General features: G+C 37.2%; 1 protein-coding gene across 9 annotated transcripts in view; it reads right to left on the minus strand.

Annotated features, from left to right (window-relative positions):
• The window catches only part of LOC114477920 (meprin A subunit beta-like), a 34895-nt gene that overhangs the window by 6589 nt on the left and 12572 nt on the right, over window positions 1-15734 (minus strand). For 5 of the 9 annotated variants that reach the window (XM_028470630.1, XM_028470631.1, XM_028470627.1 and 2 more), the window contains 9 exons: window positions 15356-15403; window positions 13653-13697; window positions 13531-13575; window positions 13320-13364; window positions 13191-13238; window positions 11488-11532; window positions 11366-11410; window positions 11155-11199; window positions 11026-11073 (listed from right to left, as the gene is read on the minus strand). In XM_028470630.1, the coding sequence (XP_028326431.1) occupies window positions 11026-11073; window positions 11155-11199; window positions 11366-11410; window positions 11488-11532; window positions 13191-13238; window positions 13320-13364; window positions 13531-13575; window positions 13653-13697; window positions 15356-15403 (414 nt within the window). Of the gene's footprint in view, window positions 1-7466; window positions 7783-8088; window positions 8134-8211; window positions 8257-8891; window positions 8937-9014; window positions 9060-9189; window positions 9235-9311; window positions 9357-11025; window positions 11074-11154; window positions 11200-11365; window positions 11411-11487; window positions 11533-13190; window positions 13239-13319; window positions 13365-13530; window positions 13576-13652; window positions 13698-15355; window positions 15404-15484; window positions 15530-15734 lie in introns of those variants that run through there. The other 4 variants (XM_028470633.1, XM_028470628.1, XM_028470629.1 and 1 more) reach the window with 3 other exon arrangements.

Consider the following 15734-nt stretch of genomic DNA (forward strand, 5'->3'; position numbering starts at 1 on the left):
TTGCTGCAGAAAGATGGACGCTCCAAACCTCCTTATAACACTCTGTATTTCTTTGTAGTTTCACGTCTAATGTGGCACTAATAATTTTTAAGTATAATGCTAAGAAATATCCTGGTCTCCTCTTCTGTCTAGACGTACAGCGCCATGTTTTCTTGGAGAGAAGTGGTCATGTGACCAGGTACGTCACATCATGTGACCATGTACGTCACGTTCTGTGACGTGTATTTGCTGAAAAAGTGTTTCCATAGAGCTTCTGCAATTTCGAAACATCTGAAATTCCTCACGAAAGCGCAAAAACTTTTAAGCCATATTTGAGTGTTTTTTCTAAGTTCAGGCGTTTCCATCACCAGTTTTTATTGCACTATTTAGATTTTGCGCATTTCCAAGGGTAATGGAAACACAGCTCATAATACAGTGTATTCTTCACTCTACTGTACTTTCCTGCTCACAGTGAACTTTACATGTATTTGTTTTATGTTTAGCTTTTATACAAGTTTGACAGACAATAGCTGATCTGCTATTGCATAATGAACCAACCTGTGACACGGGTCAGATTGTGGACGACTCAATCAGCAACCCGACCGGTATTTCTGCTGGTAAGCGTTAAACTGGGCATCCTTCAGTGACGTGTCATGACCACTAGGTTTGGGTAGGCAGGGTGTTGCAAATCGGGACGACCAATGTCGACACCAATGACAATTTTATATGTTTCTGCTGGCAAGTGTAAATCTAACAAAATCAACATCGTAAAATACCATTAAAGAAACAAACAATTATTTAATATAGCCTCCATACTCTCCCAATAAGATATATCTCATGACACGGCAACGCATCCTTTGTTAGTGTTGGAAACACAGAAACACGAAGAAAATGTAACAACAACAACTCAGAACAGCCTCAGTGAGGAGCATCCACGAAGCCAATCCTTCCTTTTGTTCCATTCACTGTGGAAATAAGAAACATTTGCTGAAGGTCTGGTAACTCAGGTGTTGGTCTCCCAACTTTTAAAAGCTGTCGTTTTTCCTCAAAAGAAAGTTTCTTTATCATCTCTAGCGCTGTCATCCTGTCTGTAGTGTTATCCCGCCCACTAGCTAGAGAACGTAGCAGGGAACACGCAACGGCCTACACTCACCCCTTGTTTCGGAAGTGTTTGCTACATTCAAGAAGAGACAAAATGTTTGTTTACAGTATATCATCAACAGCCAGAAACATCAGAAGAATATCTTGAGGTTGGGTCAGGTCACTTTCTTCACGAATCTTTGTAGAGTTGCCAGGAGAAAAAGAAACATGCTCGTCGGGGAGACATTGTCAATACATTGCAGAAGATGCTGACCACGGGGAAGCAGAACAGTGACCCCTTGTTTCAGAAGTGGTCCTGCGACTATTAAGAAACTAAACCTAGATTTCTGTCTGATCAAATTGAACCTTAACTATGAGCTGAAAATAATGCAAATACTTTGCCAAACACTAACTACTATATTCTCACTGTGGAAGTTTTTTTTCTTCTTTTGTAAACAATGGTAAATCAGTTTTGAGGATTACTGAAAAGTTTGACATTACCAGTAATTTGTCCCATGAGGCGGGCAGTTCCTTTAGTGTCTGTTTTATCATCAAACTCTCTCATCCAGATGTTCAGTTGGTCTCCTTCATTTCCACTGTGGTAATAGTAAAACTGGAGACACTGGATGTGGCAGTCCCTTTTGGGGCTCATCCTATTGGTCTCCAGCCACGCTGAGTCACCCTCTTGACCTGACGCTGTGTTGACGTGCATGAAATAACCCTCACCTTCCACTGAAAAGATGGTCAAATCAGTGCAAAGACAGAGGTTATACATTTATATTGAAGTTACTTTTGAATTAATATTGATAGTAGACATTATGAAGTCATACCAGAATCACCACTTCCACTGGGTAGATTGGTGTGGTCAGATGCTGGACCGTCAGAAACACTCGTCACTATTTCCCATTGAAGTTCACTCTGCGAACACTTGGTCATGTTACAGGTGCTTCCATTAATAAAGCCACAGAACATCTGAAAGGCAATGGTTGAGTCTGAGGAGGTGAGAGAAGAACACTGGTTTTAGGGTCATGAACAGATAAAAATTAGAAGATAAAAATGTGAAACAGTTTTTACAGTGAAGTTTTCTAATCACTTCTTGTTTATTTACAGTCCTTGTCACAATTTAGCATTGGTTAAACGTTTGTTCCTATCGTCTGTTCGTATTTGTAGATGTGCTTAAATTTAGAACTACAATTTTTAAAGCAACGCTGGGTTTAACACAAATCCATCTAATCAAAAGGCATGAAGTACAGACATTAATGTACACTCTATAGATGTCTCTAGATTTCTAATTTAATCTGATCTCATTAGATTAGATCTTTCATATCTATTTTTTTAAATACTCCCTTGTGTCTTCATTCACTTACTGCAGCTGTAGAGGAGGTTCAACTCCAAAATGTCTCTTGGGCTCATATCCAGTCTCTGGCCAATCACATCCTGGAACGCTGGGTCGATGGTGTTAATTGTATTACCAGTTCCATTACTGAACGCCATAGCACCGTAGTGCATCACTGATATATAATCATATTCCACTCCGTTGGTGGTGCTTTGTGAACTTTCAACTATACGAAAATTCCGTTCACGACCTGAAGCATACACAACAAAAGCCATGAGTCTATTACATCACATCACTTTGAAGCACCAGGTGTCTTGTAACAGGAAACAAAAACAACAAAGGCATGTTTATATTAACTTTGGTGAGTTTACTCAATTTCCTTATGTTCACCAAACACGCAACCGAGCTTTGGAACGAATCAAGAACCAAATACTTTGTTTATAATCTGAACACCAGAACTTCAGCCTCCCACCACCTTGTTGCTCCCATAGATAAACAAAGAAATGAAGACATCTTCCTCTCTTTCATTATTTTCTTTGCTGAGAAGTGTGCTACACAAGTACCAGAGGTTCATACAAGTGCATCAGATATTCCATTAAGTTTAATGGTAAATGGGCTGGATTTATATTGTACTTTAAAACCAGCTTTACAATATCGGCTCATTCACCCATTCATAGGCCAGTGGCCAATATGTAAAATAACACCAGCAAAAAATATTCCAAATTTCAACCCAGCAGCTTTCAATCTACAGTCTGGACATCATAAATAATGCATACACAAACCTTTTTCGATGTTCTCTGTTATAATTGTTACATATTCATCTCTGTCAAATCTGGACTGTTCATGGTAGAAACCAAGTGCATGAAGAAGCTCGTGCTCAACAATGGCAACTGTGTCACAGTTTTGTCCAATAGAAAGCATCTGTCCATCAGGCACCTGTTGTCCAACGAATGAGCGACATCTGGAATGGAAAATACCAGTATCATTACTGGTCCCTTAGAGTTATAAAATCATCAGTTCTCAAAATGCTAAGATTGAAGGAAGGAGAATCATTAAAATGAAATCACCCTTATATGTAACTTTTGGCAAAGACAAGTTTAAAGGGGCAGTATTATGAAAAATTAACTTTATAATGGTTTTGCTACAGTGATGTACATTCCTTTAGCTTCATTCCTCCCTCCCTTGTTATTCCAGTTTGTACAAAGTCATCTCTAAACGGGCCAGTTAGATTTTTCTCACTACGTGACATCACATTGCGGAAACTTATCCTCCTGACAATCTTGGCTCCTCCTACCCTATAAGAATGTGAGCTCCTCCCTCTTAAACTATCTTACAGCTAAAACAAACACTGTGGTTTAATATACAATATACTTTGTCATATACAGTATATAAAGCTACATACACTAAATGTGTTCTCTGCATTTAACCCCTCCCTGAGGAGCAGTGGGCAGCAATGGTGGCATCTGGAGCATTTTTAGTACCCGTTATATTGACGCAATACGACGCAGTGGTTGGACAAAACAGTGGATTTTCACGTTGAATGGACCATTCCTGTAATCAGTAGATGATGACAAGAAAGCAACGTAGCAGCTCCGGTAAATGTTTGAAGCAGCTGACTCAGCTGATTTACCCCGCACGGTGCACACACATTCTGAAACATTGTTCGTCTGACTCACAATCACAATAGTCGCCTAAATAACCAAATAACAATGTGTTTTACTGTAATGTGCAGTTTTATGGCTGAAAACAATAACAAGAGTCTGCAATGGACTGGCACCCTGTCCAGGGTGTAACCCGGCCTAGCGCCCAGTGTGAGCCGGAGATGGGCACCGGCAGACCCCCGCAACCCTGAAAAATAGGAACAAGAGGGTCTGAAAATGGATGAATGGAATAACAAGTGTGTGGATAGCAAAAAAAAATAGCTGTGGTGATCACTGATCCCCCTCGCAAGAAGTCTGCATCTACAGACACGCCCACTCATGAATATGCATAAATAGGTCCCAAAACAGCCCGTTTTTAGAACTGCTCAGAAAGTCACTTTTCAAAAAAGACTATGGAAACTATGGAAAACAAGTGAGTTTTGGAAAATAAACCTCAAATACTATATTGTTGGGGTTTTTAGAACAAATGGAGATGGGTGAAAAATATCATACTGCACCATTAATTTATTTGTAGTAATTAATTTATTATTTGAAAACAAAAAAGGTTCATACCCGTTTAGATTTTGGATGGAAAGGTAATATGTTTCTGCTTCCCTTGGCTTGAAGTCAATGCAGGTCTTTAACCTAAACTGCTCCATGGCTTTCAGGATGACTCCTTTGGCGTTGATCTCTTCCATTGTTCAAGTATTGCAAAGAAAGAAAGATTACACAGTTAACTTTTCACAGACGGGTGAGTCTTTTTTTCTTTGGTGCTGATGTAGTGGTGGTTCACACAGTCCCCAGATGAGCAACAGACAAAGAGCTGATCTTTGAAGTAGGCCTTTAATATTCACAAAATAGTGTAATATTTAATCTTGATTAAAATATATTTACCGAGGTTACCGTTGAGGACATAAGGAACTGGGGATGTCCACAGCTTCCCACTTATAATCGCACTCCTTGCTATGATTGGCTAAAAATAATACACGCAGTAAAACCATGCAAAAAGTGGCCCAAAACATAGAGATGTAATGCATACATTTTGATATGTTTTATGGCAAACACTTTAAGGTTACTCACCTCCAGAATATCATCGGTCATAAAATCTAAAAAGAAAAAGAAAAAAGAAAGATAATAAGCCTACTAATAAAACGCTAAATTAAATTAATAAATTATTACATTTTATACACAAAAGATGCTTGGTTTTACCTTTGTTTATGTCTGTTATGTCTTTGTCTTCACCAATTTCTACAAAAGAGCACCAAAAAACAAATTATAAGGAAACAAAATCAGATATTTACAAACAAATGTTTTCCCACTTACCAAAAGTGTCTGGTTCAATCTAAAAATGAAATAAAATGTAGTTAGTTTTTTAGTTTAGATGATAAAAAAAACTACCATACATCAGGCACTGTTTGTAACAGTCACTATCTGCAGCTACTATTAAGTACTAAACAGTTAATATAAAAAAGCAAATTGTCATCATACAAAAACCATAAACTACAACAAAGTCTGAAAATGAAAATAGTAATAAAGTTTAAGAGTTTAAAATAATGTATATACACTTACCAAATCAGAGAGGAAAACTGCTGAAATACTCAAGATGATCAAAAGGAAAAAAATGCCCTTCATTGTCAGTGTCTTTATCAAAAAAAATAAACAAATCAAATCAAAATTATTATTAGGAGCATTTAATCGAATTAGATGTAGTTAAATCTCAGTTTAGTTTATTGATAATGTGTTTATGTCTGTTCCTCAGCTGCATATGAGAAGGTTTGGCTGTGTGACAAGGAAACAGCTAAAAACAAAGCTTTGAATAATTACCAGTACAGTACAACCTGTCATTATCAACACAAAGGGCATCTAGTGTTTATTATAATGTCATTACTGGGTGTGTCACAGACTTGGTTGGGTTATTTGACAAATGTGTGCTTTCATCTCTTATGCTGCTGCTCAAAAAATATCAGATAGTAAGAGATGATGGTTTCAACACCAGTGTTGGGACTAATAAGATACTGTAATGCTATAACATTTGGTGGTAATTATTACTCTAATGCATAACTTTTTAAAGTAAGTTCCTCAGGTACTGTTACTTTATTGCAGGGGTTCTCAACCTTGAGGTCGCAAGACAAACTAAAAATATTTTTTGAACAATTTGGGCCCATTTTTACTTTTTTTCTGTAACTACTCAAAAACTTATTTTTATCACTTTTTCTTGCAACATTTTTGCTCTTTTTTAATGCATTTCGCTACATTACTCCCATTAATGACACTTTTACATCAAATTCCAAAGCCTTTTCTGCACAATTTTTCCACTTTCCAGACATGTTCAGCACTTATAAACCCTTCCCACCACTTTTCCACCTAATGTTACATATGTTGACCAATTATTGTAGCTTTTAACCTCTTTTCATTGTATTTAATGCTTTTTTTTTTGCCAATTTACCACATTCACAATTTATACAATTTATCATGCCCCTTTATTTCCCATTATATCTTAAGATATACTAAGCCATAATTAAGATATACTAAGTCATAATTAAGATATACTAAGTCATAATAAAGAGATACTAAGTCATAATTTTGAGGGGTTCTCTGCAGGATGAACTCAGATATGGTGTATGAACAGGTGGAGCCAATTGTTTATTCTAGAAACATGATGATAAACCAGGGTTTTCAACCACTGGGCCGGGGCACACTTGTGTGCCATGGGAAATTATTATTTTACCTAACATTTTTGAAAACTGAAACTCTTAAAGTTTAACACAGAACAAAATTGAATTATAAAAATGTATTTCTATATTTATTCATTTACTATAAATGTATTTACTATCTATATCTACATATATTATAGAAATAATGTAAAACAATTTAATATTTTAAAAAAAATCCATTATATAAAGCAAAACAGTAGGCAAGGCAAGGCAAATTTATTTGTATAGAGCATTTTATACACAAGGAAACTCAATGTGCTTTACATGATAAAAGATTCAACTGTTTAAAATCAATAAGAACATTTAAAATCATTAGTAAAATCAATTCAAATCATCAACAAACACATTAGATCAACAACATGAACAAAAATCTCCCTCTCAATCATATGTATTGAACATAATATGGTTCATTTGTAGTTCAAATCATATTTAACGCTTAGTTTTATATTTGAATTCAAGACACTTTGATTAGAATGACATATGCATATTGTTAATTATTTGAAAAAAATAAACAATAGATTTTTTGGTTGTTGTTCATTTTATTCTTATTAAAAACACACAGATTGTTAATTGAACTTTTTATTTGAAAGAAGAAATATGAAAGATAATAAAAACTTTTTTATTAGCATTTATTTGATTCCTATTCAAGAATGACTGTATATATTGTTAATATAGGCTACAAAATTAGTTTTTTTTTAAACATTTTTGATTGGTGGTGTGGTTTGGAATTTATTTCAATGAAAATATGAACATTGGTTGATAAACACCATAATAAATCATACAAACATGATAAATGTAAATAATAGGGCTGAATGTCATTTACAATTAGAACTTGTTCTAAACTACCTACCCAAAATTTAAGCCGTTAACATTTATTTTTCAATCTTCTCTTTGTATCTTTGCAGTAGATGTTCGTATAATAATGAATAATAAAAGATGCATTGGAGATGTTCATCAGGGCAGCAAAAGCATCAAAGCCAGTGGAAAGATGAGGACAGGACAAGCCCCCATTGTAGGAGAAAGGTTGAAAATACTGCAACAGAAACAAAACGGAGAGTTTTTATTATTCATTTGTGATTTATTTCATTAAGATAACAGATTAAATTAGATATTAGATGACTATACGTTTACACATGCAGAATGTCATAAGTTAGCAAACACTAACCACTATTTGGGTGTCACACTATTCTTCTCCTCTCTAAAGTTATCACTTTATTATCAGGAACATGTTTTGTGGTCACGTCGGGGTCACCAATTTGTGAAATTAAAAATCATAATTATGCTCGTAACTGTAAGAATTTGCCTCGTTTCTAAAAATAGAAATAAAGAACCAAAATACCTTTCGTCTTCTGTTGTTTCTGTAGGTGGTGAGGGCGTGTACATCCTGTTAAAGAATAACATGAATTAAATCACTATTTGTAATATGTATCAAAATGTAAAACATGAAATAAACTTCTAATACTTCTCAGAAGTAGTTGTTGGAGGCAGATCAGTGGTGGTGATTATTCTGCAAAAGTAAATGATTGAAACATTGATATTAGATTATTTCAGTGATGACAGTTTGGTTGTTAAACACCATTTTCATACAGTTTGTTAGTTAAACTATAGTTATTCTCCTACTGCAACATTAATTAATTAATGAGGTGTTCTACTGCCCTCTACTGACTGTCCTTTTAACTGTTCATTCATTCAGAATAAAACATGTCTGATTATTAGAACTGGGTGATATATCAAGATTTAGGACTTATCGAGATTTCTATTTTGGTGAAAATTACAAAATCGCCTTTGATGATATATTTTTTTTATTTTAGAGCTTATTTTGTATTAAAATACTCATTTTAGGAGTCGCTACTTGAAAAGCTCAGTTAGATAGATTTCTAAAACAAGCCTTCCCCTAAACCAGTGGTTTTCAACCTTGGGGTCAGGACCCCATTTGGGTGTCATGAGACACCGGGAGGGAGGGGGTCGTCAGATGCCTTCAAGAATCTAAAAATATATATTTTTTTAACAATTAGAGCCCATTTTTGCTTATTTTTTTCTGCAGCTCCACTAAACTTGCCATATTTTAACCTATTTTCATCACTTTTTCTTGCCATATTTTTTCAAGGTTTTTAAAACTGAAAAAATAAAGAAGCAAAACACCTTTTGTCTTCTGTTGTTTCTGTAGGTGGTGAGGACGTGTGAATCCTGGTGAAGAACAAAATGATTTACTTCACTATTTGTAATGTGTATCATAGTGTAAAATGTGAAATAAACTTTAAATACTTCTCATAGGTAGTTGCTGGAGGCAGATCAGTGGTGGTGAGTGAGCTGCAGTAGATAATAGAAAATATTATGATCTACACGTGGCACACTGGGAGAAAACGTCCTATTTGATTAGCAACAAAAATGTAAAGGTTCTCATTTTTAAATTGAAAAAAAAAAAAAGAGGAAATAATACCTTTTGTCCTTTGTTGTTAATGTAGGTGATGAGGAAGTGTGAACCCTGTGATACAATAGATGAGAAACACTTAAAAATAGGGAATTCATCAAAGTATAAAATATGAAATGAACTTTAAATACTTCTCGGAGGTTGTTGATGGAGGCAGATCAGTGGTGGTGAACATCCTGTGATGTGAAAATAAAAAATCTGAATCATAGATATAAGAAGATATTGAGCTTGTTTCATTCCTTTGCAGTGTTTCAATTTAAACTGATACAGAGGAGAGTTCAGAGTAAAAATTTACCCCAATAACACACAAAACAACAAAATAACATAAAACGCTAATAAAAATATACAAAAATGACAGAAAAACCCATTAAACCACAAAAAAAAAAAAAAAAAAAAAAAAAAAAAAATGACAGAAACACAAATATAACGAAAACACACAAACCCTTGGTTCTGTCCTGTAATAATATTCAGATTAGTCTTTATTCTTAACCCTGACATAAATGTCAGGGTTGAAGTGAACGCAACTAACACTTAAATCGACCACTTCCTCCTTGTGATGTCACACGCTAAATCGGGAAAAAAATCGCCTCCCCTCCGCTGGTATCTCCACCCATGGACTCCACCCCCTACCTGATGAAAACTTTTGCAAAAGTCCGCCATTGTTTTTCTCGCTAGCGAAGGAGTGAAGGTGCGTTCACACCGAACGCGACTGTAGTGACTGCAGTCACTTCAATCAACCGTGATGAGTCAACATAGTGGAGCTTTTTGGTCACTTCATTGCTCCAGTGATGTGGTGACTGTGCGTGTGTGTGTGTGTGTGTGTGTGTGGAGCTGGTGACAGGGGAGAGAGAGGGCCTGTCACTTCTTCTCTGGTCGTACGTTTACAACACGTATTATAGACAGCGCCGCTTTTACAATTTAAATGATCAACTTACAGAGTTACTAAAGGATGAGATCACCCAGAATGTAGGCTTATTCAAGAAATTAACCGCTATAATTTTGCCCTGGTAAATTGAGGAAGTGTACAGTTGCTGCAGCCGTGTCACTGTAGCGGGAGGGAGGGGCTGTGCCTCGGCTCTACAGACAGTGAAGGACGGGGCAGTTATCGCTTGAAGTCGTTTGAAAATTTAAAACATTTTTCAACTTTGAGTGACTAGGTCACACACAGGACCAAGTCGCCGAAATAGTGCAAGTTGGATTGCTTGAAGTCGCATCATTCACATTGATTTTCAATTTAATCTAGTCGCTTCAGTCGCTTCTGTCACGCTTGGTGTGAACACACCTTTAGTGTGCCGCAGAAGAGAGGGGTAGGGGGAGGGGGAGGTGTTTGCAACTCCAGGGATACACCCAACGTGCTGTTGTATTGAATTTGAATGTTGTTTGTTGGTTTTTGTCGCAATGTTTGCTGAAGAGTTTTTTCATGATCCCAAACTCCGCCCCTCTCTTCAAGGGCCCAGTTTGGATTTTGCCTCTTTTTTTACCTCTTCTTCTCACCCATTGTTTCATATTTCTTATCTCAGACACGGAGCGCTGCAGTACTCCCGTACCTGTGCCCCATGTGATATGTTATTATACTTCATGTTTCTTGGTCGGGATGTAACTGAAACTGAATTACCCCTCGGGGACAAATAAAATTTTCTGAATCTGAATCACCCCCCAAACGGAGCGCTTTGAAAGAGCTGGATTATACAGGGTATTAAACCTCTTCTGTTGCTTGATTCATGTTGTGTTTTGACCAAACCCCAGCACAGATATGTCATTTAGACCACAGGGAACCATTTTAAAATCTGAAAAATGGGTATAATATGTCCCCTTTAAATTTGAATGTGACATCATACAAAATACCTTTTGCCTTCTGTTGTTTCTGCAGGTGGTGAGGTGGTGTTGTACATCCTGTTAAAGAATAAAAGACATTAATTCACTATGTGTAACAGCATGTATCAAAGTGTAAAATGTGAAATAAACTTCTAATACTTCTCAGAGGCAGTTGTTGGAGGCAGATCAGTGGTGGTGAACATCCTACAAAATGAATGAATGAGAAATACATATTAGAATAATGTAATCTACGCGTGACACACTGGGAGAAAACTTCCATCTATGTGAACATTTCCTCCTCTTTGATCAGCAGCAAAAATGTAAAGATCCTCATGTAAAAAAAAACAAGAAAAAAAAGAGGAAATAATACCTTTTGTCCTTTGTTGTTAATGTAGGTGATGAGGAAGTGTGAACCCTGTGATACAATAGGTTAGAAACACTTAAAAATAGGGAATTCATCAAAGTATAAAATATGAAATGAACTTTAAATACTTCTCGGAGGTTGTTGATGGAGGCAGATCAGTAGTGGTGAACATCCTGTGATGTGAAAATAAAAAATCTGAATCATAGATATAAGAAGATATTGAACTTGTTTCGTTCCTTTGCAGTGTTTCAATTTAAACTGATACAGAGGAGAGTTCAGAGTAAAAATTTACCCCAATAACACACAAAACAACAAAATAACATAAAACGCTGATAAAAATATACAAAAATGACAGAAAAACCCATTAAACCACAAAAAAAAAAAAAAAAAAAATGACAAACACAAATAAAACGAAAACACACAAACCCTTGGTTCTGTCCTGTAATAATATTCAGATTAGTCTTTATTCTTAACCCTGACATAAATGTCAGGGTTGAAGTGAACGCAACTAACACTTAAATCGACCACTTCCTCCTTGTGATGTCACACGCTAAATCGGGAAAAAAATCGCCTCCCCTCCGCTGGTATCTCCACCCATGGACTCCACCCCCTACCTGATGAAAACTTTTGCAAAAGTCCGCCATTGTTTTTCTCGCTAGCGAAGGAGTGAAGGTGCGTTCACACCGAACGCGACTGTAGTGACTGCAGTCACTTCAATCAACCGTGATGAGTCAACATAGTGGAGCTTTTTGGTCACTTCATTGCTCCAGTGATGTGGTGACTGTGCGTGTGTGTGTGTGTGTGTGTGTGTGTGGAGCTGGTGACAGGGGAGAGAGAGGGCCTGTCACTTCTTCTCTGGTCGTACGTTTACAACACGTATTATAGACAGCGCCGCTTTTACAATTTAAATGATCAACTTACAGAGTTACTAAAGGATGAGATCACCCAGAATGTAGGCTTATTCAAGAAATTAACCGCTATAATTTTGCCCTGGTAAATTGAGGAAGTGTACAGTTGCTGCAGCCGTGTCACTGTAGCGGGAGGGAGGGGCTGTGCCTCGGCTCTACAGACAGTGAAGGACGGGGCAGTTATCGCTTGAAGTCGTTTGAAAATTTAAAACATTTTTCAACTTTGAGTGACTAGGTCACACACAGGACCAAGTCGCCGAAATAGTGCAAGTTGGATTGCTTGAAGTCGCATCATTCACATTGATTTTCAATTTAATCTAGTCGCTTCAGTCGCTTCTGTCATGCTTGGTGTGAACACACCTTTAGTGTGCCGCAGAAGAGAGGGGTAGGGGGAGGGGGAGGTGTTTGCAACTCCAGGGATACACCCAACGTGCTGTTGTATTGAATTTGAATGTTGTTTGTTGGTTTTTGTCGCAATGTTTGCTGAAGAGTTTTTTCATGATCCCAAACTCCGCCCCTCTCTTCAAGGGCCCAGTTTGGATTTTGCCTCTTTTTTTACCTCTTCTTCTCACCCATTGTTTCATATTTCTTATCTCAGACACGGAGCGCTGCAGTACTCCCGTACCTGTCCCCCATGTGATATGTTATTATACTTCATGTTTCTTGGTCGGGATGTAACTGAAACTGAATTACCCCTCGGGGACAAATAAAATTTTCTGAATCTGAATCACCCCCCAAACGGAGCGCTTTGAAAGAGCTGGATTATACAGGGTATTAAACCTCTTCTGTTGCTTGATTCATGTTGTGTTTTGACCAAACCCCAGCACAGATATGTCATTTAGACCACAGGGAACCATTTTAAAATCTGAAAAATGGGTATAATATGTCCCCTTTAAATTTGAATGTGACATCATACAAAATACCTTTTGCCTTCTGTTGTTTCTGCAGGTGGTGAGGTGGTGTTGTACATCCTGTTAAAGAATAAAATACATGAATTCACTATGTGTAACAGAATGTATCAAAGTGTAAAATGTGAAATAAACTTCTAATACTTCTCAGAGGCAGTTGTTGGAGGCAGATCAGTGGTGGTGAACATCCTACAAAATGAATGAATGAGAAATACATATTAGAATAATGTAATCTACGCGTGACACACTGGGAGAAAACTTCCATCTATGTGAACATTTCCTCCTCTTTGATCAGCAGCAAAAATGTAAAGATCCTCATGTAAAAAAAAACAAGAAAAAAAAGAGGAAATAATACCTTTTGTCCTTTGTTGTTAATGTAGGTGATGAGGAAGTGTGAACCCTGTGATACAATAGATGAGAAACACTTAAAAATAGGGAATTCATCAAAGTATAAAATATGAAATGAACTTTAAATACTTCTCGGAGGTTGTTGATGGAGGCAGATCAGTAGTGGTGAACATCCTGTGATGTGAATATAAAAAAACTGAATCATAGATATAAGAAGATATTGAACTTGTTTCATTCCTTTGCAGTGTTTCAATTTAAACTGATACAGAGGAGAGTTCAGAGTAAAAATTTACCCCAATAACACACAAAACAACAAAATAACATAAAACGCTAATAAAAATATACAAAAATGACAGAAAAACCCATTAAACCACAAAAAAAAAAAAAAAAAATGACAGAAACACAAATAAAACGAAAACACACAAACCCTTGGTTCTGTCCTGTAATAATATTCAGATCAGTCTTTATTCTTAACCCAGCGTTGAAGTGAACGCAAATAACACTTAAATCGACCACTTCCTCCTTGTGATGTCACACGCTAAATCGGGAAAAAAATCGCCTCCCCTCCGCTGGTATCTCCACCCATGGACTCCACCCCCTACCTGATGAAAACTTTTGCAAAAGTCCACCATTGTTTTTCTCGCTAGCGAAGGAGTGAAGGTGCGTTCACACCGAACGCGACTGTAGTGACTGCAGTCACTTCAATCAACCGTGATGAGTCAACATAGTGGAGCTTTTTGGTCACTTCATTGCTCCAGTGATGTGGTGACCAGGGAACTGTGTGTGTGTGTGTGTGTGTGTGTGTGTGTGTGTGTGGAGCTGGTGACAGGGGAGAGAGAGGGCCTGTCACTTCTTCTCTGGTCGTACGTTTACAACACGTATTATAGACAGCGCCGCTTTTACAATTTAAATGATCAACTTACAGAGTTACTAAAGGATGAGATCACCCAGAATGTAGGCTTATTCAAGAAATTAACCGCTATAATTTTGCATCGGTAAATTGAGGAAGTGTACAGTTGCTGCAGCCGTGTCACTGTAGCGGGAGGGAGGGGCTGTGCCTCGGCTCTACAGACAGTGAAGGACGGGGCAGTTATCGCTTGAAGTTGTTTGAAAATTTAAAACATTTTTCAACTTTGAGTGACTAGGTCACACACAGGACCAAGTCGCCGGAATAGTGCACGTTGGATTGCTTGAAGTCGCATCATTCACATTGATTTTCAATTTAATCTAGTCGCTTCAGTCGCTTCTGTCACGCTTGGTGTGAACACACCTTTAGTGTGCCGCAGAAGAGAGGGGTAGGGGGAGGGGGAGGTGTTTGCAACTCCAGGGATACACCCAACGTGCTGTTGTATTGAATTTGAATGTTGTTTGTTGGTTTTTGTCGCAATGTTTGCTGAAGAGTTTTTTCATGATCCCAAACTCCGCCCCTTTCTTCAAGGGCCCAGTTTGGATTTTGCCTTTTTTTTACCTCTTCTTCTCACCCATTGTTTCATATTTCTTATCTAAGACACGGAGCGCTGCAGTACTCCCGTACCTGTCCCCCATGTGATATGTTATTATACTTCATGTTTCTTGGTCGGGATGTAACTGAAACTGAATTACCCCTCGGGGACAAATAAAATTTTCTGAATCTGAATCACCCCCCAAACGGAGCGCTTTGAAAGAGCTGGATTATACAGGGTATTAAACCTCTTCTGTTGCTTGATTCATGTTGTGTTTTGACCAAACCCCAGCACAGATATGTCATTTAGACCACAGGGAACCATTTTAAAATCTGAAAAATGGGTATAATATGTCCCCTTTAAATTTGAATGTGACATCATACAAAATACCTTTTGCCTTCTGTTGTTTCTGCAGGTGGTGAGGTGGTGTTGTACATCCTGTTAAAGAATAAAAGACATTAATTCACTATGTGTAACAGCATGTATCAAAGTGTAAAATGTGAAATAAACTTCTCATACTTCTCAGAGGCAGTTGTTGGAGGCAGATCAGTGGTGGTGAACATCCTACAAAATAAATGAATGAGAAATACATATTAGAATAATGTAATCTACGCGTGACACACTGGGAGAAAACTTCCATCTACGTGAACATTTCCTCCTCTTTGATCAGCAGCAAAAATGTAAAGATCCTCATGTAAAAAAAAACAAGAAAAAAAAGAGGAAATAATACCTTTTGTCCTTTGTTGTTAATGTAGGTGATGAGGAAGTG

Source organism: Gouania willdenowi, chromosome 16, assembly GCF_900634775.1.
Source record: "Gouania willdenowi chromosome 16, fGouWil2.1, whole genome shotgun sequence".
NCBI lineage: Eukaryota > Metazoa > Chordata > Actinopteri > Blenniiformes > Gobiesocidae > Gouania > Gouania willdenowi.